This window comes from Lithobates pipiens, unplaced genomic scaffold, assembly GCF_037356315.1.
Source record: "Lithobates pipiens isolate NorthernLeopardFrog02 unplaced genomic scaffold, aLitPip1_a1.2 Scaffold_22, whole genome shotgun sequence".
Taxonomy (NCBI): Eukaryota; Metazoa; Chordata; class Amphibia; order Anura; family Ranidae; genus Lithobates; species Lithobates pipiens.
Window position 1 is genome coordinate 187,200,871 of NW_027507784.1, and position 25,798 is coordinate 187,226,668.

Below are 25,798 nucleotides of genomic sequence, written 5' to 3' on the forward strand. Positions count from 1 at the left end.
CATGCGACATTACACCAAAACAAAAAATTGACGTCTTTTTCCCCACAAATAGAGATTTCTTTTGGTAGCATTTGATCACCTCTGCGTTTGTTTTTTGCATGCTATAAAATTATTATTAATTTGTAATAATTTTTTTTCACTTAATTTTATTTTTTATTAGGAAATTAGCTCTTTTAAATTAGAACTTTTTTTTTTTACTAAATCATCTTTTTCCCAATATTTTATTGAAAAAAGCTAAAATAAGGTTTACAACATCTTTAGGTAGGGAATCTAAAGCAATACAAAGATATCACAGAAACGATGGTCTGAACTAGCCAGCAATAGTGGTTGTAGGATACTTTCTGGTTTATGTCGTTTATAACAAAACTCGTCAGAGACAGGAAGTATAATTGTCAATAGTCTGGTAGATTATCATGTCCATCAGGTTTATAGTACTTTAGGTTTGGGGTACCTCACAGTCTCCGCCACCAATCCCGGGGGATTGAAGTAATGTGAGTAGAGAAATCTGATCTGAAGATATTTGGGTGTTCTTTTAGATAATTTGACAAGGGTCCTCCCTCAGTCTCCCCTTGTTTAGGTGAGGGAGGTCACTTGTCTTATGTTTTGATGCGACTCATTTCTAGATGAGGTAAGTCATTAAGAGTCGCCATCGTCTTGGGATGCGTCATTTGAAATAGTTTGGCTTGTCAGTAGTTTGTATTGGTCAGTGGTGCGGAAGTGGGTCCAACAGGCCCACATAAATATTTTACTATAATATATATTTACACTATAATATAAATATCCCCAAAAAATATATTAAACAATTTTTCTCCCTCAGTTTAGGCAGATATATATTCTCCTACATATTTTTGGTAAAAAAAAAAAAAAAAAAATCCCAATAAGCGTATATTGTTTGGTTTGCACAAAAGCTATAGCGTCTACAAAATAGTGGATAGTTTTATGGCATTTTAATTAATTTTTTTATTAGTAATGGCGGCAATCTGCCATTTTTATCGTGACTGCGACATTATGGCAGACAGAGACACTATTTTGGCACCAGTCATTTATACAGCAATCAGCTCTATAACAATGCACTGATTACTGTGTAAATGACACTAGCAGGGAAGGGATTCTAACTGTGGGGGGGGGGGGGGGGAAATGGATTACCACTGACATGATAGCGATCACTGCTCCCAGTGACAAGGAGCAATAGATCCACAGTGGTACATTTATACTACTCCTTATGTATAGGTGAATGTCAGTGTTTACATGAAGTTCTTTATTACTCACAAGTACAGTATATGTCAAATGCTGTAAATGGTTCATTGTTGACGTATGCTGTTCGGTCTGCTCTGTTCAATAAAAATCCTTTTAAATGAAAAAAAAAGGGAGCAATAGATCCCTCTCTACACAGAACAGGGAAATGCCTTGTTTACATAAGCATCTCCCTGTTCTGCTGCTCTGTGACACAATCGCGGGACACCGGCGGACACAGTCCACGGGCACCGCCAATTAAAGGGGATGTACAGGTACGCCCATTTGCCCACTGCTGCCATTGTGACAACGTATTTCGACATGCAATAGTTGGCAAGTGGATAATATTTTTGACAAACACACAACCCCCCCCCCCCCCCCCCAGCCCCCAAGAAAAAAAATCTTTTTTTAAAACATGTGGCATGCCTCACTGCATATTCTGAAGCAAATAGTTTTTGGTGAATCCATTGCAAAATTTCTTACCTGGATTACTTTGTTGCAGGTAGACAATGAAAAAGCAACAACCTTGAAATTAGAGTTTAGTCTGCTGTGCACAATCATTCTAACAATGAACTATTTGGTGCTTTTGGTTTGCTAACTATATGGTTCTAAGCACTTTATTTCTGCTCAGTAAGTGGGAAAAAAAATAAAAAATAGCTGTTGATTCTGCCAGATAACTTTCTGTTCTCTGTGCCGACTTATCAGTTTTATGGTTCCTAGCTCTGTGCTGGCATTATTGGTTCCTCGCCATCTGAGTACAAATGGACCCCCCCCCAGCTATGGGGGAAGAGGAGAGGAAGAGGCTGATCCAGTCTTGTCCTTTACCGATATGCAACATTTAGGGAGCATTGTCACCCAGGAAAGGATGTGCATTACTGGCAAGATCACAAGGTAACAAAAACCAACACAGACACCACATCTAAGGACTAGCAAACTGCACTGCATAACATTTGTGCTCCTAAATTTATCTACACAATAAAATATTGTGTCTTACCTCATCATGCATGTCTTCATTGTGTTGCTTATAATTCAGTGAAAATACATGCTTTTTCATACCAATATGGTCCTCTGGGGCTTCTCTTTTACGAGTGTTCCTTTGTCTTTCGTCCAGCATTGGTCTGTGTCCCGATTCAAAATTCTGAGCATTCCCACCATCATGAAGGTGACCTACATCTGAGCCATGCTCCAGTTTGGAAACATGGTTGTATTCATCTCGTTCGGAAACAAAAGCAGAGTCTGTGGTAGGTTCACTGGATTTAGTCTTTTTCTTCTTATGCCTGTGAGGTTTTTTCTCAGGTTGTTCTCGTGTTATATCCGTACCATTTACTGGCTCAGTAATTTGCCCTCCATGGTCCAGTTGATTCACCGCATCATTATGACCAAGGTGACTATGGTTATGAGAATGGTTTGTACCTTTATGAGTATGATTATGCAAGTGAGGACTACGGAATAATTTATGATCGGCTGGCAGCGATGATGCCTTTTTCTCTTTACAATCGTTATTTACTTTGGAGGATACAGCATTTTTGGTTTCATTGTCTGCATTCGTGTGGGTATGATGATCGTGTATGTGAACGTGCTTTCCTTCTTGAATGTCTAAAACATCCAAATGTGAAAGCGGGTCATGCCCAACATCTTCATGCCCAATTTCAACTACTTTTACCTCACCAAGGCCCAAGCTGGTTAAAAGTTTTTCTAGTCCAGAATATGAAAGCCTTCCATTCTCCCCATAGCGATGGAACAGCTTTTCAATATAGTATTTCTGTTCATGTTCAGCCTCTGGTGACAACGGCTGGCTGGATAATAGTTTTGCAGCCTCAGTCTGAAGATAGGGCTCTTGCGAGATCTGATAGTCACTGTGAATGCGGTTTTCATCGGATGCAATTCTGTGATTGTGCACATAACCGTGGCAATGGTTGCAGTGATGAAAAATGAAAGTAAACAAACAAATGAAACAGAATTTTGTATGCACGTGTACCTTCATTTCCATTGTACCTGGAAGGGTAGAAAAATAAAAAAAAAGTTTCAGTCTTCATACTAATAGGGTTTCTTATGTTAAGCTTGGATGTACACAAAGTTGTATATTGTGACAGTCATATTTAGAAATCCTGCTATGGAACTTCAGCTTCAGAGGAGCCTTTCTGAATCTTTTTAGCCTTAGAACCCAAGGCTGCAAGTTGCATTTCTTCCCACAAAAGGGGGGTGAGGGCACACTAGACAGGGCTGCCCCCTCTCCCCATTACTGTGCCATCTGTGGAGTCCTTGGCTATAGCTATAATATAATGAAGGGATGCCTTCATATTAAATTAACGCGATATTCAACTTTATTTAAAACACAACATGTCTATACCTCACTGCTCTGTGCAATGTTTTTGCACAGAGCAGCCCCAATCATTTTCTTCTGGGGTCTCCCACCAGCACTCCATGCCCCTCTTCGGCAGGAACCCCCACGGAAAAGCCACTTTTCCACAGTGGGCACTTGTGCTTGCTCGCTCCCAACCCCACTGCTGCGTCTGACAGACAGTGTGACTCAGCGCATTTGATTGACAGCAGCATGAGCTAATGGCATTATTAAGCTGCCCAATGAGGGAGAGAGTAGTCGCTGCTCTCGTGCACATCACTGGATCAGATCGTGCTCAGGAAATAAAAATGGGGAGCTGAAGCACAGAAGGTTTTTCACCTTAATGCATAAAAAGCATCAAGGAGAAAAAACACAAACAACCACCATAAGGCTTTAAAACCACTTTAAACCCTAAAAAGAAACCTATTGCAGCTTACCAATTCTTAGCTGTATTTGTTTTTAATTTCTTCTATTTTCACCGGGTGACCCAGTAAGTGTTTTTCAACAAAATAAGCTTTATTACAGATATAGCAGTTAGAGGGTTGAGAAACCAACACTGACATGGGGTGCTTACAATGATCAGATTTTACTTATTTATATAAAACCTAGCACGTTTGGAGTGGTGTATACCGCTTCTCCACCACTCCTGCCCATTGATATTAATGGACACCACTGCCCAATCGCATGCAATGCAATTTGGCAGCGGTGCTTCACGGGCGCATTTAACCTCTTCTTCGGCCGCTAGCTAGGATTATATGCGCCCCACTAGCAGCCGAATAGCACCGCTAAAATGATGGTAAAGCACTGCTAAAACTAGCAACATTTTACCATCAACGTCTGCCCGCTCCAGTGTACAAGCAGCCTATAAAATAAAAACAAGTACTTAAAACTTTGACGAAAAATAAATAAGACTAACTTAAAAAAAAAAAAAAAAAAACACAGAATCATTTAGTGTATTTTTTTTCCACCCAAAAAAATGCATTTGAAAGACCTCTGCGCAAATGCCGTATGACAAAATGTTGCAACAACCGCTATTTTATTCCCTAGGATCTCTGCTAAAAAAAATATATATACTTTTTGGGGGGTCTAAGTGATTTTCTGGCAGAAAATACAGGACTTTTACTTGTAAGCAACAAGTGTCAGAAAAGATTTAGTCTTTAACCATTTAAACTGAGAACTCTACACACCGAGATGAGTTCATTCATTCAAGTGTAAACATTGTATCTTTGTTCTTTTCTTGGCAGGCTGTCCAGAGAGGAGACAAGTCGTTTCTATGACGACTCAGGCAACTTACACAGACTTCTATTACAGAAGTCATTTCCAAGTCCCGCTGTTCTAAATCGGCCTTTTTATCAGCTCAATCGGCCGATGCCGATTAATTAAAAAATGGCAAATATCGGCCGATATATCTGTCGACCTCTAGAGAGAGCTGTGCAAAAAAAAAAAAAAAAAAAAGCCCATCTAGTATTTGCCAGGGTCCATGCTGAAGAGACTCTACTGATGAGACCAAGTTAAATTTCTTTGGAACTGATTGCTTCAAAACGTCGAGGAATATAAAAAGGAAAATATATGGTTCCTACAGTGAAAAATGGTGGTGGGGTGGTGGTAGTGTCCTTCTGTGGGGCTGCATGAGTGCTGCTGGTGTCAATGAGCCACATTTCATTGATGGTGCCATGCATTCACAGATGTACTGTTACATCACTCCGTGCCCCTGGTAGTCGTGCACTTTTCCAACATGACAATGATCCAAAACACATCTAAGGCCACTGTTAAATTTCTGAAGAACAGGGTGAAAGTGATTCAGTGGCCAAGTATGTCTCCTGATCTGAAGCCAACTCGAACACCTATGGGAAACAAGTTGAGCATCACTCTCCATCCAGCATCTAAGGCCTGATTCACACCTATGCAGTTTTGCACTACAGTCCATTTAACATGGTTTCCTATGGAACACGTTCTGTAGTACAAATCTGCAAAAAATGCAAAATGCACAGGTGTGAATCCAGCCTTAAAAAGAGATTATTCAAGAACAAGGGAAAAAGACTGATGCAATATGTCGCTAACTTGGTCCCGGTTCACATATACAAGATGCATGAACCAGAGTGATTTCAGTGCAGGTTCCTGCATCGCAAGTCACCTGCTGGTGGTTCACACTGACCACTGTGAATCGGTGTGGGTGTCAATGCAAAAAGGTAATGACACCCCCATATCAGTTTACAGATCGCAGTGCAAACTGCCAAATGGTGCGGGTTTGAAGAGCATAGGTGTGAACACCCATGCCATCCGATTCCAGTGCGGACCAAAAACAAGGGTCCTACACCATTTTGGTGTGAAAGCGATGCAAATTCAGCCATACAATTTGCATGGCTGAATTCACATTGCAGATCACATGCAATGTCTGCACAGCACAGCCTAAGGATGGGTTCACACTGGTGCGAAGTTAGACACTGCATGTGGATTTGCACCACGCTGCTGTGCAGATCACGAGACGTCTATGCGATGCAAATTTGGACGTACAGATTGTATGGTTGAAATCCTATCGCATTCACACCAAGCTGGTGCAGGACCTTTTGGTCCGCACTGGAATCCAATTGCATGGGTGTGAACACCCATGCGATCTGATTCCTGCACCATTTCATAGTTTGCACTGAAATATGCGAACCAATCTGGGGGTGTTATTAACCTTCTATTGACAACTGCAGTGGTTCGCATAGGGCAGTGTGAATTGCCTGCGAGTCCTATGCGATGCAGGCATTGGAGCGGCACTGGTTTCACCGTGCTAGTGTGACAAACTCAGTTTGGTCAGTTTTGGAAATTGTTCCTGTGTTTGTTGAGATATTGTTTAAAATCTTACTTTTCAAAAAAAGGGTGTACTCATTTATGCTGAGCACTGCAGAGAATGGGAGTGAAACAAATGATCTGCTTGCAATAAAATAAACACACACAACCGGAAAGTGGCATAATAAAGATCAACTATTAGAAAATTTTCATTTTAATGAACCAAAACCACAACTCTTACCTAAAACTGCCCATTGTGAATGGAAATTTCAGAAACAGGAAGAAAAGCAACAGTAAGAATCACAATTAGGCACAAGAAGCCCTTTTTGTTTTTTTGTTTTTCAGCCAACATAAAGTAATACTCTTTTCTCCATTTTGCCATCAACATAATTTTACCTTAAAAAGTTACCACAAATGTGATAAAACATTGGGGGTTATTTACGAAAGGCAAATCCACTTTGCACTACAAGTGCACTTGGAAGTGCAGTCGCTGTAGACTTAAGGGAGAAAATAAAAAAAAAAAAAACAGCATTTTTGCTTGCACATGATTGGATGATAAAAGCAGCAAAGCTTCCCCTCAGATCTACAGCGACCGCACTTCCAAGTGCGCTTGTAGTGCAAAGAGGATTTGCCTTTCGTAAAAATAACCCCCGCTGAGGGTGTTTTTTTTTTTTTTCGAATGATGAAACAATACTCACTAGATAAACCCTCATCTTTTTCCTTCCGCTCATTGTCCTGTGCCAAATCAGCTAAAAATAGATTCATAATACTAATACTCTGCGTGCTCCAAGCTACAATAATAATAAAAAACAACAAAACAAAAAAACAACAACCACCCAACACACAAAACACCCACCATACCACATGTATACTACTATCAACGACTCTGGAACAACCATATATTCATAGCTACCCAGATTCCAGAGTTTAATTCACCATTAAAAACATCAAACTAAGCCATTAAAATGTGTAAACTAACTGCAGCTATGATTTTCTGGTATTTAATGACAGTTTTCAAATTTGCAGCAACTACAAACACCCGAACGTGTAAAGCAATAAAATTTTCCCAAAATTTTTCAACATCAAAATGCCTAGACACAATAGCAAATTACACAAACCACTACTTACCATAACCGTAGTGACAGAGCAAAGATGTGTTTACTCCCAGAGTTCACAGATCATATTCTGTAAAAAAAATAAAAATAATTTTAATTTAAGAAAAACCAAACTCCCTGACTTATAAAGATGCTAGAAGAGGTGGAGTGAACAGCAAAGTAGGTTGGGCACAATAAGGTCATCAACTTTCCCATAAAGTTTTAAAGACATCCCTATAAACACTGGGCTAATTATGTGGAAAATAAATGACTAGCTTCATGTGACTGGGAGAAAACATCCTTATCGGCAAAAGAGACCATAAAAATAATGGTAGCATTGTTCACAAATACGAACAGAATGTCTCAAGAAGTGTGCAGCAGGTTTGTAAATCTGAAAAATAATCATGAACCTTAAACCTATATATAGGGCAGGGAATTTATAGCTATGCACCCAAATTCATTTTTGCATTATGCAGAAGGCAAGTAAACCCATCACAAAACCTTTACTGAATGACATGTCATTTTCCAACGACCCATTCAGTCCAAGCATTTTTTATTTTAATTTTTTTAATACATTTTATTGAATTTCCTAAAAAAAATAAAATAAAAAAAAATAAAAAAAAAAAGTGAACAGAATAAATGGATGTAAAAAAACCTACATGGTGCTGCATACAGTTCAAATAAGGAAGGAATACGCTCCCCTTTAAATGCAGTGCCTTCCACCATGCCGTCAGTGGTAAACAAGAATTCCTCAGACAACCTGGAGGAGTTAAAAAAAAAATAAAAGGAACCTCACACAAATCACAAAATCATTCAAATGCTCAAAAGGAGGGCAATCACTGCTGTCCTGAAAGGCTTATAGAAATACCGTTACTTCTAAGGATCTCTCTCCTTGACTTTCAGGACAGCACTTTGGACATAACCAAGAATTACCCTAGGACGGGACCACGGCTTGCAGGACTTTCCTGCCAAAGGACTGATCAGAGGCAGACCGATCCAGCCTCTGGTGCCCAATGAACGTGAAGACGTTAGCCCAAGTGGCTGTCTTACATATTTGCTCTGGCGATGCCCCAGCCTTCACTGCCCAGGATGCCACCTTCGCTCTCACAGAATGGGGCATCATGCCCTCCGGAAGTTCTCTGTCCATTACCATATAGCCTTCCCAAATAGCCTGCTTCAGCCACCTCCCCAAAAGGTGCTTTTGGAAGGCCCCACTCCCCCATTTGCGTGATCCTGAAGGATGAACAAGGGAGGTTGACTTTTTAAAATGCTTTATTTCCAGAGAACGTAAAATGCGTCTCCCGATATCCAAGGTGTGGAAAGCTTCCTCTACCGGCTGGAAGGAGCTGTACAAAAAAAAAGGTAGGCAATGTGTGTGTGCAGTGAAATGAAGAAATGTTCGGGAGAAGCCCCAGATCTGTCCTGAGGATTATTCTGTCCGGAGAAGAAACTAAAATAGGTTCAGAAATTAAGATTTAATGAATCCTTCGGGCCGTGTTTATAGCAACTAACAGAATGATCTTTAGTGCTAGCAAAACTGGAGAGGTATCTCTAGGGGTTTGAATGGAGCCTTTGTGCACTTCTGCAAAACAATTAAAGAAGTGTGTGTGTGTGTGTGTGTGTATATGTATACATACACACACCACACATTTAACGGTCCCTGAAATAGGGTTCTCTCTAAGAAGACCTGGCATTTATTGTCAGATGCTTGGCCATGGGGAAAGACCAAGGGAGACCTTTTTCATTTTTTTTTTTCCGGTCTCTCCATCACCATAATAAGGACCTCCTTGTCCCTGAAGTGATCTTAATCAGTTTTTTCAGCGCTTCTCAATGGGACCACCTCCAGAGCATATTTGACCAGAGAGGAAGAGCGTGCAGCCTGGCCCATTGAACCGCTGGGATTGAAGCAGTGAGAAGCCCCAGAACTGACACACACACCAATACCAAGATTGGAGTGGACTAGCTTCAGGGCTGACTGAATTTTTGATTTTCCCCACTGGAAGGAAAAGTCTTCTGCTGGAATGAATCTACATCGTATCCTAGAAATCTCACCATTTGAGCTGGGATCAGATTCAATTTTTCCCAATTCAAAAGTCAACCTAGCTTGCTGAGGTGACTTTGCATTACTTGTAGATTGGAGTCCAAGGACCAGTTGTTGACCACAAACAGCAATAGGTCATCCAGGTAAGGAATTATGGAAATCCACTTCAGTCTCAGAAGCCTCTGCCATCCCCTTGGTGAAGATCAATGCCCAAAGGGCAGTGCCTTGAACTATAGGTGCAAGATAATTTTCCCCAAAATTGATCGCTAGACGCAGGAAGTTCTGTGATGAACTTGAAATCGGAACGTGCGTCTCAAAGATCGATTGATACCATAAAGCACCCCCCTAGAGCAAGCAGCTTCCTTACTGAGAATAGTGTGTCCATGCTAAAACGTTTGTACCTGATGGACCTGTTTAGAATTTTAATATCAAAATCAGACAGAACTTTCCAGACAGCTTCTTGACTAGTAAGACATGAAAAATCCTAAACCCTACTGCTCCCTGGGGACTTAAACGATGACCTCCTGCTGGATCAGTTGCTCTAAAAGGGCTATCATAGCCACAGCCTTTTCCTGATCTCTTGGGAGATTGAGAACGAACCAAAAAATCTGCTTGGGGGTGTCTGAGGAAAATCCAGACTGTAAACCCGTCTGACGATGTTCTGAACAAAATGGGTTCAATGTCACCTCTTCCCACTGAGGAAGGAAGTCTCGAAGCCGCCACTCCCCAGAAGGAGGCCATCATTGCTTTTTAGCAGACTTCTCTGGAGGCCTGAAGAGCATATGCCACCTCTTCCTCCATCTCTCTGGGGGTTCCACAATCTCTTCTGACTCTGATCTTTATCCTTTTGGGGCTGTGAAAAAGGACAAAAATTCTTCCTCAGATGAGATTTCTTCTACGGCAGGAGGCCTTTTTCTTATCTGCCACTTTATGCGGCACAGTTTCCAGCTCTGGACGGAAGCGTAAATCCCCAGGAAAGGGAATCCCACACAGTCTGATCCTTGGGGCCAAGTCCCCCGACCACGCTTTGAGCCATATAGCCCGTTTGGCTGGGTTAATGAGAGCCAAAGAACTTAACATCTGGATGGTCTCCGCCAGACATTTCCGCCATACATCTTCCTGCTTTTAAGAGGTAAGGAAAGGACGCCAACAAATCCTTTCTAGAAGTTCCTGCTTCAACATGGCCTTTTAAAATCGTTTGACCCAGCACTCCTGGTTCCTGGCCACCACTGCTGGTTTAAGATTAGACAGTCGAATCCCACACCTTCTTAAGGAAAGGGTCTATCCTCTTGTCCATGGCATCGTTAAGAATGCCCATGTCCTCAAATCGCAAGGTTCATGTATCTTGAGACCTGTGAGAATCAAAAAGGAAAACTTGAGTGACCTGAAAAAGGAGGGGGAAAAAAAAAAAAAGGGGGAATGGAAGGATGTGGAAAAGGGGCAGTTTTTTTTTTAAAGATTTTATTAATGCCAACAATAAGTACAATGAACATAGTGGTGGGGGGGGGGGGGTCGACAATGGGGTACATATAAATATACCTTCAAGGGTGTCTACAGAAAAAAGGTTTGTAGCATAAGCAGAAAAAAAAAAAAAGAAGAACGAGAAGAGGGGAGTGCAAGGGAGGTAAAGGAGAAGGTGGGAAAAAAGGTCCACAGGCTGGACAAGTGAGGAAAAAGGGGAGGAGTGGGAGGAGGACAGACGGCACCGTCCCCGAAGGAAAAGCGAATCCTCGCCAGTTCTCCACCCCCCCCGGGGGTACAATATGTCGGGTAATGCAACACTAATATCTACAGTTTAGATTTTTCAATTTCTACTGAATGAGGAGTAACAAATCAATGTTTGGAAGGAGATCCTTTGTCAAATTCAATACTGGTAGAGGGCTTAACCTTGTTAGTGGAGAATCAGGCAGTGGACAATCAGTTCTTTGTGGAGGGTAACCGAATAGTAAAAGCATGGGGTCTTTATTAGGAAGGAGGTAACTTTTTGAATGAAATGAGAATTAAAGACCAGTAAGAGTCTATCCGTGGACATTGCCAAAGGCGGTGGAGTAGGGAAGGTTTGTGTAATGAGCACCAAGGGCAGGGGGGACCTGCCGGGGGGAAATGGGAGGTTTGAACTGAGTTTCTCTCCAAGACTCACACGGAGTAACATTTTTCAACATCCCGTTAGGACTTTGGGGGATGTCTGCTTGACCCGGGAAGTCAGATAACCAGGATGCCATGGAAGTGGTATGTAGTGGTTTAGCAAGTTTCCCATTGAGGGGGCGATGTTTGCTATAGAGTATCACTCATCTTTAATCAGCTTATCGATGGAGTGTTTGAAACGTATGGTTTTGCCTGGGCAGATTTTATTGATTAAGTCCACGAGTTGCATGACATGGAAAAAGTGATGGGGAGGTAGGTTGAATTCCTCCGCAATGAATGAAAATAGTTTAAGGGTTGTGTTTATGCCATGGTAAAGGGTATAGGCTTTGGTTAGTCCCTTATCTTTCCATTTTGAGAATGGTTCATATTGCAGACCCAGCAGAAACATTGGGTTATCCTGAATTGGAAGGTATTTAGAGATATGGGGGCGACAGACCCACTTTTCTTATCACCTCTCTCCATGCAATTATCGTGTCTCTGAATACTAAGTTATGTTTGATGTGCCTTGGGAGGTTCTGTAGTTTTCTGTGGAGAATAGCGGCTAAATTGAAAGGATATGCCACCACTGATTCCAGGCCATAGTTATAGTATTTAGAAGATTGACTGATCCAGTCCAGACCTATTAGTAGGCAGGCTAAGTTATACACTAATGTTTGGGAAGTTAGCCCCGCCCTCGCTCTATTCAGGGGATGAAGCATGGTTAAAGCATTGCTCAGCCTGCCTCCTCTCCAAACAAACTTTGTGATTACCGCTGTTGTTGAAACAAAGATATTTCGACCCTAAACAAGGCAGAGTTTGGAGAGGATATAGAAGTTAGGCAAAACTCACCATTTTGAAGAGTGCGCATCTCTCAAAGAGAGACAGCGGAAAGTTAGACCAGATCTCTAGCTCACCCACAATTTTTGAGATCAGTGAGGGGTAGTTAAGAGAATAGAGAGGGGAAGGTTCCCTGCCGATTTTTTTGCCCAGATAGGTAATATATGTTTTTCATTTATGCTGAAAGGTGAGGATGGCGGCCAGGACTTTGCTGGTTTTGTGCTGAGAGGGAGAATTTCGCTTTTAGTGAAATTTATTTTAAGGCCACAATATTTACGGAAGGATTCAAACAATGTATGAATAGTGGGGATATCCGAGTGTGGGGAGGTGGTGAAAAATCAGAATGTCATCTGCTAAAAGGGAGACTCGCATGTTTTCTTGTCCAAGTGGGATTCTGTGGATGGTGGATGTGGTACTGAGATACCGTGATAAAGGTTCGTTGGCCAGGTTAAAAAAAGAGTAAAGGGGAGAGAGGGCAACCCTGTCTTGTTCCCTTGTGTAGACATATTGGGTTGGATTGTATACCTGCTGCTATTATTGTTGCCGAAGGGGCAGAATATAGGTTGTGGATAAATTGTAAGAAGGGCCCCCTAATTCCGAATCTGCACAGCACTAGGGATAGCCATTGAAAACTTGCGTTATCGAATGCCTTTTCGGCATCGAGGCTAAGAATTGCTATATCATCTGTCGGTTGTTTAGCAAATTCTAGAGCGGCTAATACTTTTCTAAGGTTGGAGGAGGCCAAACTCCCTTTTGATAAATCCAGATTGTGCATGAAGTATTAGGGGCGGCATAATGGTTGCTGGCCGGGAAGCGATAATCTTAGACAATACTTTGGAGTCTATATTTAGTAAGGAAATTGGGTGGTAAGATCGTGGGTCCCTCCTTTTTGGCAAGGAGTTTATTAGCTTAGTGTTCCATAGGGAGGTAGGGTCCCCCGTCCCAAATAGAATTATATACTGCCAATGGATGAGGAGTGATTTTATTTTTAAAAGTTTGTAAAATTCTGGAGGTGTATGCGTCAGGGCCCAGGGCTTTACCATTCGACAAAATGAAAAAAAACAAAAAAGGGGTAAAGGTGCGCTATGGACCCTAGATGTATTAAAAAATACACAAAACGCACATTTCAGAACTCAGTGGAGTGTAAGGTGATTAAAATTGAGACTATGAAAATTTATACCAACAGAATACCGAAATAAGTAAATTAAAAAATAAATAAATAAATAAAATAAATACCCTAGTGGTAAGAACAGGGGCTGCCACTACCTTTGTGATCGCCATAAAAAGGGTGAATGGTATAGATGTGTATCAAAGGGGGTAGTCACGGCGCACACCTACTACTATATTGTGCAAATTGCAAGGATGTGGAACAAATTATTTGTGCAAAAATTGTAAAAATAGAAAAAATATGAAAATAAAAATTAAAAACTGACAATAAAATAACAGAACTATATACGTGCTGACCACCAATTCTTTAGCAATATGGGTAAAATTATCCCATACCCGATACAGTATTTTAAATAAAGTGCTCAATACTCTTAAAGTGTATAGTGCAAAATATTAATACAAGGTGCTTAATAGAAAGTGCATAGTGCTCTAAAATTTATAATAACCGAAAATGCAAAAAATTAAATCAAAGTATAATTGTACTTTTCATGCGACTATAAAATCGCTAAGTGGAGACGTGCAGAAAAATATGTTAAATGTCCAGCATCAGGATACCATGAGCAAAAGAGTTACATTAACCAGTGGATGAAAACAAATGAGTAAATGAAAAATAATAATAAAAGTCTTCTTAGATGAAAGTGACAGTGTGCTTCAGAATTCCTGGATAACAACCGGTGCGTTTGTAGTGTAAAGACAGTAATCCGCACTCACCAGCTCCCCATCCCCTTAAGGGGTTAACGTGCCTTCACAGTGTGAGCCCCTGTGTTGCTATGTATAGCTGGTCCGGTTTAAGTATCCAGGGAGTTCCTCACAAAAAGTAAGTGCATAGCGGCGGCGGCGGGGAATACAAACAGATACCTATATTCGATGTATTGAAATGCCGGTTCTTATCCCACACTATGCGAGTAGCTTTTTATAAATAATATAATAAAGGATTTTTTATACTGGATTACACTATGTCTGCCCCACTTTACTTTTTGTGAGGAACTCCCTGGATACTTAAACCGGACCAGCCATACATAGCAACACAGGGGCTCACACTGTGAAGGCACGTTAACCCCTTAAGGGGATGGGGAGCTGGTGAGTGCGGATTACTGTCTTTACACTACAAACGCACCGGTTGTTATCCAGGAATTCTGAAGCACACTGTCACTTTCATCTAAGAAGACTTTTATTATTATTTTTGATTTACTCATTTGTTTTCATCCACTGGTTAATGTAACTTTTGCTCATGGTATCCTGATGCTGGACTTTTAACATATTTTTTTGCACGTCTCCACTTAGCGATTTTATAATCGCATGAAAAGTACAATTATACTTTGATAATTTAATTTTTTGGTTTTTGCATTTTCGGTTATTATAAATTTTAGAGCACTATGCACTTTCTATTAAGCACCTTATATTAATATTTTGCACTATACACTTTTAAGAGTATTGAGCACTTTATTTAAAATACTGCATCAGGTATGGGATAATTTTACCCATATTGCTAAAGAATTGGTGGTCAGCACGTATATAGTTCTGTTATTTTATTAATTTTTATTTTCATATTTTTTCTATTTTTAAAATTTTTGCACAAATAATTTGTTCCACATCCTTGCAATTTGCACAATATAGTAGTAGGTGTGCGCCGTGACTACCCCCTTTGATACACATCTTTACCATTCGACAGACCTAATGGCTGTCGTAATTTCGTCTTCGGTGAATTGAGCGTTTAACATTTTTAGGCGATTGGAGTCGATCTGAGGAAGGGACGAAGAATCAAGCCAGTCAGTCAGTCGCTGTTTGAGGGTCTATCAAGTCTTGGGCATATAAGTCAGTGTAGTAGTTTTCTAAGGTGGCATTAATGTCCTTGGGAGATGTGGACAGGATGCCGCCTGGGTCTCGAAGGGCCGTGAAATGAGTGGGGGTGTACGTACCCTTGGTGAGTCTCGCTAATAACTTCTCTGCCTCGTTTCCATACTTGTATTTTAGTTGGATGTAGGACATTTTTAAATGTTCTAACCTGTCCGCCAAGGTATTGAAAAGGTGCCTGCCATTCTCCCAGAGTCTACGGTTTTCTGCATTATTTTGTGCGTTAAGTTGTGCTTGGGCTGATCTGATTGCCTTGCTGGCTTCTATGAATTTTGTATGAGTATTTTTCCTGTAGGCCGAGGTAAAAGATATTATCTTTCCCCGTATAAATGCTATGCCTGCCAATATAGGTTTGGATTATCTATGTGGGTACTATTGTTATGGGCATATTGCAGCCAGGCCTCATCAAGCATTCGTTTAACCACCAAGCGATTGATTGGTTTGCGCAAAAGTTATAACGTTTACAAAATAGGGGATAGTTTTATGGCATTTTTATTAATTTTTTTTTTTTTTTTTTTTTACTAGTAATGGCGGCGATCATTGATTTTTATTGTGACTGCGACATTAGGGCGGACACAGACATTTTTGGGACCATTGTCATTTATACAGCAATCACTGCTATACAAATGCAGTGATTCCTGTGTATCAGGAATGGCAGGGCGGCATTTAAAATTGGATGTACCTGTACGCCAGTATGCCTTCCCGTGCCATTCTGCCGACGTACATCGGTGCGTGCTGGTCAGGAAGTGGTTAAATTTGTCATTTTGGGTCAGACGTGATGGGAATCTCCATTGTCTGTATGTTGGGGTGGTCCTTAAATTGTCGAGAGTGACTGACGGGTGGGGGGTGGGGGGGGGGGAAATGATGGGAGAGGACGTCATGAATACCGGACTACTTAAATCTTGTGGCTCAAAAAGTGTGCAGAGGAAGTAATAGAGTCTGGCGAAAGATTTATGGACTGGGGAGAAAAAGATGTACTCCCTGCCCAGGGGATGAGAGAGTCCATATATCTAATAAGCAGAGGGCATGAAGCATGTGGTAGAGGTGAGAGAATTGGGTCCATGTGGTTGGTTTATGGCGATGGTCTGGGTTGGACCTGTCATTAATGGTCGAGTTAAAGTCGCCCCCAATAAGGTGAGGGATGTTGGAGTCATTCGCTTGTTTAGCTATTAGGTCAGTGAAGTAGGTCTTGTCTGGAGAATTTGGTGGATAAATATTGGTTATTCTTATTTCGCTCATCAGAAACTTGAGGTGGATTGATATGAACCTACCCTCCTAGTCTGTCGACCGCGAGTATATCACAAGTCAAATTCTTGTGCAGCAGTATGACTGTGCCGGCTCTGTGGCCTTAGGAGGCCAAACCCAGCACCCTTCCCACCCAAAGTTTCCGCAAGCGAGGAAGAGCGCCCTCCACCAGGTGCGATTCCTAGAGCAGAGCAATGTCCACTTTCAATCTTTTTAAGTGCCTGAGAACTTTCATGCATTTTATAGGGGAACACAAGCCCTTAACATTCCTAACATATCCTTAACAAGCTATTTGGATAGATTGCATTGTTCAGATAAGGCGAGTGAGAAATGCTATGAAATATAGGAGTTGTATCTCCAATTAGTACTCCAGGGTCTTACTGGGATAGAATGTACATTGTTGCCTGTGAGGTGAATGGAGGAACCTTTCTCTCTCAGAAAAGAGGGGTGGGATTAGAAAGGGTGGGCAACAAAAGGTAGAAAATAACCATAAAAAACCAACATTAACCGTGACTTCACTTTTTTCCGTATGCAATTCCACCACCGGCTGTACCACCAGCCCGCGGGACAAAAAAACAAAACAAAGTAGTAGTGCAGGTTCGGCGCTGCACCTCTTACATAAGAAATGCATAAATGGTAGGACCTAGGACCCTAATGATATTAAGCATCCACAGGGGGTCTTTGATGGAGGAATTGCATAGGGCTCCCCCAACCGGGTTAAGAGACAAATATAACAGGAACTGTTAAAACCTTTGAGATGCAGGTATAACATTGCTAACATATCTAACATAGAACAGTGTACCTCAGACTATCCACTGTCAACTTGAGGAGAGCTAATGCCCTGAGTCCAGGTTAATAGTGCCCATTGAGAGGCATTAGGCTCCTAGGGGGAGGCATCGGGTCTTGAAGGGACCACACATGCACCCTATTAAACCTACCAGGAGTCTCAATAGTTGGAATCACCAGTGATCTGGTTGATCGGGCAGAGAGGTGGGCTTCAGATGTTTAGGAGGGTCCTTCCTAGGGCTCCTTTGATCCCTCTGCCCATGTTTTACCTTATCAGCGTAGGTGTCAGATGAGTTGTTTGGTCGATAGCCAACACCTTTCTATGCTCGCTTTCTCCAGAGATTGAAAGAAGAGTTGTTCCCCGTCCGAGGCTAGTAGGCGTAGAAGCGCAGGATAGGCCAGCGTGAAGCGCATGTTCCTCTTATAAAAGCTCTGCACAAATTGGTTGGAATTCTTTGCGTTTGCGGGACACCTCCGCCAAGTAGTCTGCGAATATGAGCAGCTTGTGGCCCTCTATCACAATCGATCGTGATTTTCTGAAACTAGAAAAATTTCAGTACGATCGGCATAATTAAGCTATTTTGCCATGATGGGTCGTGGGCGTTGGTGGTCATTTGAAGGAGCTGCGATCCGATGCACCCTTTCCACTGTGCAGTGCCGCTGTATGCCAAGAGCCTCCGGAAGGAGGGAGGCACAGGAGGTTAAGTAGAGAGTCCTGCTTGTGCGATTCAGGGAGGCCGATTATCCTTAAGTTGTTCTTCCCGGAGTGATTCTCGAGGTCCTCCATGCAGTCGTACAGGTGCTGCTGGTCCTGTATGAATTTTTCTAGCGCAGCACTCAAGTTGTAAATTGTCATCCTCCATGGAATGCGCTGTTCGGCTGTGGTCAGCCTCGGTGAATGATCCTCCCCCCCCCCCCCCCAACTCTTTACACAGAGGTATTATTCCTTCTGTAACGGCTATATCCACTGCAGCCGTGATGGTGGGTAGAAGGAGATCAGCTACTGCCGGAGCGATTTTGACGTGTGAGCTCTGTCTCCTGGTTCCCTGCAGCTGAGATGTCCATTCCATCATGCGATAGTTCCCTTTCACTGGGGTTGCCAGGGATGGATGAGAGCTGTGCGCTCTGTAAGGGAGAGGAGGCTCGTGCCATCTTAGGCAGCACAGATGTACCTGAGGGAGAGGGAGAAGTGTCCCTCGATCTTGAGTCTGAACGCGATCACGTATAATTTAGGTACCGCTCCATCCGCAGTGACTTGGGGAGGCTGCCCATATGGTTTGTCGGCAGTTGGGGTGCAGCGTTAGGCTTTTATAAGCAGATTTTCCCGCTGGCTGTGCTGAGCCCCCAGTGTACCCTTCCTCCTACATACGGCGCCGGAACTGGAAGTCCTCCATTCCTTCTTAATGGTTTCTGTCAAAGACTATAAGTTTACCCTCCTCGAGCACTTGATACATTTTGTCATGCATAGACAATTGCGCCCTCTCTTCCTTGAATCTCAAGGGTAGTATAAAATTGCCTTTAAGGAGGTTATACACCTCCTCCAAATACAGCTTGTAATGGGGAGGACCTAACCGCATCCTCTACTCCTTCCTTCTCCTCCTAATCCACTGTGGAAGGAGGAATACTCTTTCCTCTGAATCACTCTCAACAGATTTTAAAGGTGGATGGTAGAGGATTGGAAAGGGAGCTCTGCCGCAGACCTGTCTCAACACTTTTTTCCAGCAAGGAATGCACCGACCCCAAAGTTTCAGCCGACTCTTTTCTGCCAAGAAAAAAAAGCTCTTTGCGCCACTGAGTATTCTTCTTTCACCAGACCCCCAATACAGGACCTGCAGAGTGGTTTCAGGCAGGAGTCTCCGAGCTGATTTTTTTTTTACAAGAGGGGCACTTCCTTCTGCTTAAAGCAGCTCTCTCAGATTTAGCCTGTAAAACATAAAAACTAGTCATACCGCCCCCAACACCAAGGGCAGGAGCTGTACACAAGAGCGAGAGAGCTCCCCCGCCACTTCACTCACAGAGCCCCCCACTCCCCAATGCTGACATGCCAAAAGAGGCAACTTCGGCACCCAACAGCAGGCTTCACTGAAGGAAAGGGACGACAAACAAACCCCAGCAAGAAATAGAGGGAGGCACTGTTACCTGGGCCAGGCTGCTGAGAAAAGGACTGGGGAATCTGTGTCCTCAGTCCCTTTTCCTGTCTCAAAAGGGAGATGTCAGGGGTCTGTTTAGACCTGATATCTCACCAAAGCCGCCAATTTTATTCGGGCAGTGGAAAGCCAGTGTAGGGATTGGCAGAGAGGGGTGGCAGGCACTAATCAGTTGGTAAGGTGGATGATTCTGGTGAGAGAGAGATAGACACATCCCCTGTCATTTAACACTGAAGCCAGTAGAGGAAGTTTTCTGCACAGCGCACTTCCCCCACTGGCTTCTCTGTGCTAGTGCTGCAGAATCGGGGCTGCTGCCCTTGATCACTGTGAGGTGCCAACCTTCCGCTGCTGCAGTGATTCAGAAGGAAGCTTACCTTCCTTGCCTGTCGCTGCTACTCAGCCTTTGTAGCACAGAGCAGGGGAAGCCTAAAACACCTCCTCAGCTCTGTGCTACAGTAGGGGGAGCTCTCCAGTCCACTGTGCAGAAATAAAAAAGGCTGCACATAACATGGAGAGCAGTGATGGCAGAAGAAGAGGTGAGGGATCTGTCCCTGTGAAAAAACGAGGGAGAGCTTTGCAGAGACCAGAGTTCATTCAGAGAGGAGTGCATTGTGGAAGTGTGTGGGGGAGGGGGAATATGTGCAGAGAGGTAAAGTTTGTGTGCGTTTAGCAGAGGGGAGATCGGCGCTTGGCCATCCGAAGACCCCATCCCTTGTGACGTCACCACCCCCTCATGCCCCGTGCGGTGACGCCCCATGGCTGTACAAGTAATGGCACACACCGAACCCAACACAACAGTGGGAGCTAGTGTCTGGAGAAGACAGGAAGAACGGGACACAGAGGGGGAAGACACGTTGGAGCTGCTTTAATAAAAAGGACTGTCAAACATGTGTATGTTTATTTATTTTTGTTACCTTTTTGGGTGAGGGAGTACAGTGTACCCCTTACTCATTCACATAGGATGGGGATCTGGGCCACCCTCCAATCATTTTGCAACGAATTGTTGGAAACAAAATGACATCAAAAACCTCACCATGCCTTACTAAATACCTTGGAAAAAAAGGGGGTAATTTTGGGGGTATTTGTACTTTCCTGGCTTGTTCAGGTCGCAAGAAATGAGAGGCCACCAGTAGAGGTCGACCGATATTTGCCGTTTTTTAAATAATCGACATCGGTCGATTGTGCTGATAAAAAGCCGATTTAGAACTACAGCGGGACTTTAAAAAGACTTCTGTAATAGAAGTCAGTGTAAGTTGCCATAGAAACGTCTTCCTCTCTGGGCAGGCTGCCAAGAAAAGAACAGAAAGATACAATGTTTACACTTGAATGAATGAAGTCATCTCTGTGTGTAGAAGTTCTCAGTTTAACCATTTAAAGACTAAATCTTTTCTGACACTTGTTGCTTACAAGTAAAAATCCTGTAAATTATATATATTTTTTTTTTTTAGCAGAGATCCTAGGGCAGTGATGGCAAACCTTGGCACCCCAGATGTTTTGGAACTACATTTCCCATGATGCTCCAGTACACTGCAGAGTGCCAGAGCATCATGGGAAATGTAGTGCCAAAACATCTGGGGTGCCAAGGTTCGCCATCACTGTTCTAGGGAATAAAATAGCGGTTGTTGCAATATTTTATGTCACACGGCATTTGCACAGAGGTCTTTCAAATGCATTTTTTTGGGAAAAAAAAAAACACACTATTTAAAAAATAAAAATAAAATAAAAACAGTAAAGTTAGCCCATTTTTTTTTTCATCCAAAAGTTTTGACTACCTGTTTTTATTTAATATATAGTTTTTTTTTTTTTTATAATCTAAATCATACATACAAGTAAACTGATTGGAGGTTTGTTTTGTTTAATAAATGTTTAAATGTAAGAAATTTTCTGTATCACTTATGAAGACTGCTTTCACACTGGAGCGTGCAGATGTTGATGGTAAAACGCAAGTTTTAGCGGCTCTTTACCATAATTTTAGCGGTGCTATTCGGCTGCTAGTGGGGCACATAACCGAGCTAGCGGCCAAGGTAGAGGTTAAATGCGCCCATGAAGCACTGCTGCCAAATCGCATTGCATGCGCTTCGGCAGTGGTGCCCATTCATATCAATGGGCAGGAGTGGTGGAGGAGCGGTATACACCACTCCAAACGTGCTGCTTGCAGGACTTTTTTTATTTATTTTTTTAAGATCCTGCCAGAGCATCGCCTCAGTGTGAAAGCACTCTGTCTTTCACACAGACTGCAGGGGAGCCATTTTGCAGGCACTTTACAGGTGCTATTTTTAGCCCAAAAGCGCCTGAAAAACGCCCCAGTGGGAAAGGTGTGTTAGATCAAGGGGGATAAAAAAAAAAAAAAAAAAAAAAAAAAAAAAAAAAAAAAAAAAAATCGGCATCATATATCGGCCATCGGCCGCCATGATTTCTAAATATCGGCATCGGCCAGAGAAAAACCCATATCGGTCGACCTCTAGCCACCAGTACATCAGGTGTGATCAATTTTTTTTTAAGATTTGCACCACAGCTTGTAGACTTAGGCTCAGTTCACACAGGGGCGACTTGACCAAGTGACTTCGCCGCCCAACAAGTCGCGCTCCGTTCTGTACTATGGAACCATTCTAATAGGAGCAACTCAAGTCGCTCCGACTTAGAAAAAAGGTTCCTGTACTACTTTGGGGCGACTTCAGGCGACTTGCATTGACTTCTATACAGAAGTCGTTTTGCAAGTCGCCGCTGATCGTGTGCAGGTCGCAGCGCTGCAAGTCGTGCCGCCCACTGTGTGAACCGAGCCTAACTTTCACAAAGACCAAATAATATCCACTAATTTGGGTTATTTTTTACCAAAGATATGTAGCAGTATATAGTGTGGCAAAAATTTATGAAGAAAAAAAACTAATAATTTTATCACAGAAACTGAGAAAAATTTGTTTTTTCCCCCTTCTAAATTTTCGTTTTTTTCATTCATAGTGCAAAAAATAAAGAGGGGAGAGCAGATACCCTTCTAATACAGGCATTTGCTCCCATTAACGGCGAAAGATCGCCCCAGTATCCGCACCTATCTACACTATGTCCAGCCCCTCCTCTGTCTCCTCCCGCCACCCCCGGCTGTCTTCTGGGAAACACACAGGTGCCAGAAGACAGCAGGGAGCACTCAGAATACGCAGCACGACTCATGCATGCACTATAGGGAACCAGGCTGTCAAGCCGCAAGGCTTCACTTCTTGATTCCCTTACTAGCAATGCCGATGCCTCCACCAGGCGCTGAGGGATGGGTCGGCTTTGGGTGAGGATATCGCAGGCGCCCTGGACAGGTAAGTGCCCTTATTTTAAGTCAGCAGCTGCAGTATTGTAGATGCAGACTTAAAACCATTTTTATTTTTTTAGGCGGAACTCTGCTTTAATCAGGAGAAGATAGAAATGAAAGATATGTCATACTCCACCTTAGATGAGTGTCATCAGAACAGGTTTCAATACCTCTCCTCCACTCTTGCTGTGGTGACAACTCTAGGAGGACACTTATGTGGGGTGGAGGCACGCTCTTGCCAAGGCTCCCAGAATGTGGGGTGCTACTGCCATCCTCTTGTGCAACCCAGGGCTACTAGCCCTGTGGCTTCGGGTGCCCAAGCCGTACAGTGAGGAACAAGTCTGTAGGACCAAGGAACGAGGTATGCATTTCACCCCATTCATCAAACAAGCATTTGGCTCACACAGTTGAGGGGTGCCTACTGCAATGACACATTTCACAGCAGCCTGGAATGAGGCTTTAACCCTTTTCAATCTGCAGTGCTCTAATTTTCTGTAAAATGCAAAGCTATATGGCAAGCTGAAGACATTCTGTACACAGATGGTGTACAAAACACCCCCGGTAAAGTAATTTCTGCTTGTGTGATTGACTCACTGATTTTCTCAGAAGTCTGAACTACGATACAAGTTCAATTTCAGACATCCTCTGCAACAAATTTCTGTTTAGGTGAAATACTCTAAGGATTTAAAAAAAAAAAAAAAAAAATTAATTTAACCACTTACAGACTGGACCATTTTGCTGGTCAAAGACCAAACCACTTTTTGCGATTAGGCACTGCGTCGCTTTAACTGACAATTGCGCGGTCATGCGACGTGGCTCCCAAACAAACGTCCTTTTTGTCCCCAGAAATTGAGCTCTCTTTTGGTGGCATTTGATCACCCCTGCAGTTTTTATTTTTTGCACTATAAACAAAAATAGAGCGACAATTTTGAAAAAAAAAATAAATAAATAAAAAAAAAAAAAGCATTATTTTTTACTTTTTGGTATAATAAATATCCCCCAAAAAATATATAAAACAACATTTTTTCCCCCTCAGTTTAGGCCGATACGTATTCTTCTACATATTTTTGGTAACAAAAAATAAATAAATAATATAAAAAAAAAAGTAATGGCAGCGATCTTTATTGTGACTGCGACATTATGGCGAACACATCGGACATTTCAGACAAATTTTTGGGACCATTGTCAATTATACAGCAATCACTGCTATATAAATGCAGTGATTCCTGTGTAAATGACACTGGCAGTGAAGGGGTTAACCAGTGGGTGGCAGTGTAGGGGTTAAGTGTTCCTAGGGGGTTAAGCTTTCATTTAGTGAACACTGATCTCTGCTCCAATCACATGGAGCAGAGATCAGCGTTGCTAGGCAGAATGGAGAAATGCTGTTTACAACGGCATTTCTCCATTTAGCCGTCCCATGAGACGATCGCTGGTATGCTCGTGGCGATCGAGTCCGCGGGACCCGCGACTGGACTCACGGGTGGTCCCGAGCAGCACGGCACGCTCGCAATAGCAGGGCGGCATTCAAGATTGGATGTACCTGTACGCCAATATGCCTGCCCGTGCCATTCTGCCGATGTACATCGGCGTGCGCTGGTTGGGAACCGGTTAAAGCGCCCCGTCATTCCTGGGTTTGCGTGCAGAAGCGAACACATACGCAAGTCACATCCCCATATGAAAACGTTGTTCAAAGCACATGTGAGGTATCGCCATGATCGTTACAGTGAGAGCAATAATTCTAGTCCTCCTCTATAAACTCAAAACTGGTAACCTGTAGAAAATTTTAAACATTGCCTATGGAGATTTTTAAGTGCCAAGCATAACAATTTAGGAGTATGGGTACCAATTTGCTTGGTGTAACATCTTTGACAATATAGAAGAAAAAAAAAAAAAAAAATGGGCTAATTTTACAAAAATATATACATACATACTGTTTACAATTTTCCTGCTCCATTAATCGATTTTTTTTTAATTGACTAATTTCAATGACTTATAACACATACAGTTTTAACAATTTTTTTTATTAAACTAAGAAAAACGTAGAAAGTTTAACTGTAATAATCACATCCCCCCCATACCTTAATATTCACGATTGTCTGCTCTGTCTGGAATAGACAGCAGGCAGGTGATGATGATGTCAGCACGTCGCTACTAAGCCGCCGGGTGGACCAAGATGGCCGCGGCTCCGGAGCTAGGCCAAAGCCATGGCCTTTCCTATGGGCGAGACCGCGGAGCTCACTCCATGGATCGTTCTCAATCAAAATTATTTTGATCGATCAAAGAAATTAACGATTAATCGTTAATTCCCGCTAGCGGGGGGAAAAAAAAAAAAACTGATGATTTTAACTTGTAAACAATAGATGACAAAAATAGGCCTGGCCTTTAAGTGGTTAAAAGCTAATTTGTCTGTACTTCTCCTGTGGACAGGAGTGCAGTTGCACCTACACTTCTGTGACCCGTTTTCAGCACCCAGCAGGCTGAAGTCCACTGTCAGCCGGTCCATATGGTCAGGATCTGCCTAAATGCCTTGACTGGCACCCAGCTCAGCGAGCCGCTGAAAGTCTGAGTTGGCCCGCCCCTGCCACAGCTCCAGTGAGCAAAAGGGGGTAGAGCAGAGTCGATGACTGACAATCACCAGCTATCTGCTGAGGGAGCTGCATCCAGCTAGGCAAGTAAAAATAAGGATTCCCACGTTTTTTTTAAATGCACAGTGCTCCAGCTGTTTATAATGAGCCAGACCTGCCCATTCAGAATCCGCATGAAATCCGTCTGGTGAAACAAGCAGTTTTTCACACCAACAAAAAAGGTAGAAATTTGCTATAAAGTTTGTTAAAGAGGAGAGCCAGCTTTAAAAAAAAA

General features: G+C 42.6%; 1 protein-coding gene across 1 annotated transcript in view; it reads right to left on the reverse strand.

Moving 5' to 3' along the window:
* Nucleotides 1–25,798, reverse strand: part of SLC39A10 (solute carrier family 39 member 10) — a 99,022-nt gene that overhangs the window by 67,607 nt on the left and 5,617 nt on the right. Inside the window, exons 2-3 of the mRNA XM_077448740.1 lie at nt 7,478–7,534; nt 2,228–3,228 (exon numbers count right to left, since the gene is read on the reverse strand). Coding sequence (XP_077304866.1) covers nt 2,228–3,223 — 996 coding nt within the window. The 5' untranslated portion in view covers nt 3,224–3,228; nt 7,478–7,534. The remainder of the gene's footprint in view (nt 1–2,227; nt 3,229–7,477; nt 7,535–25,798) is intronic.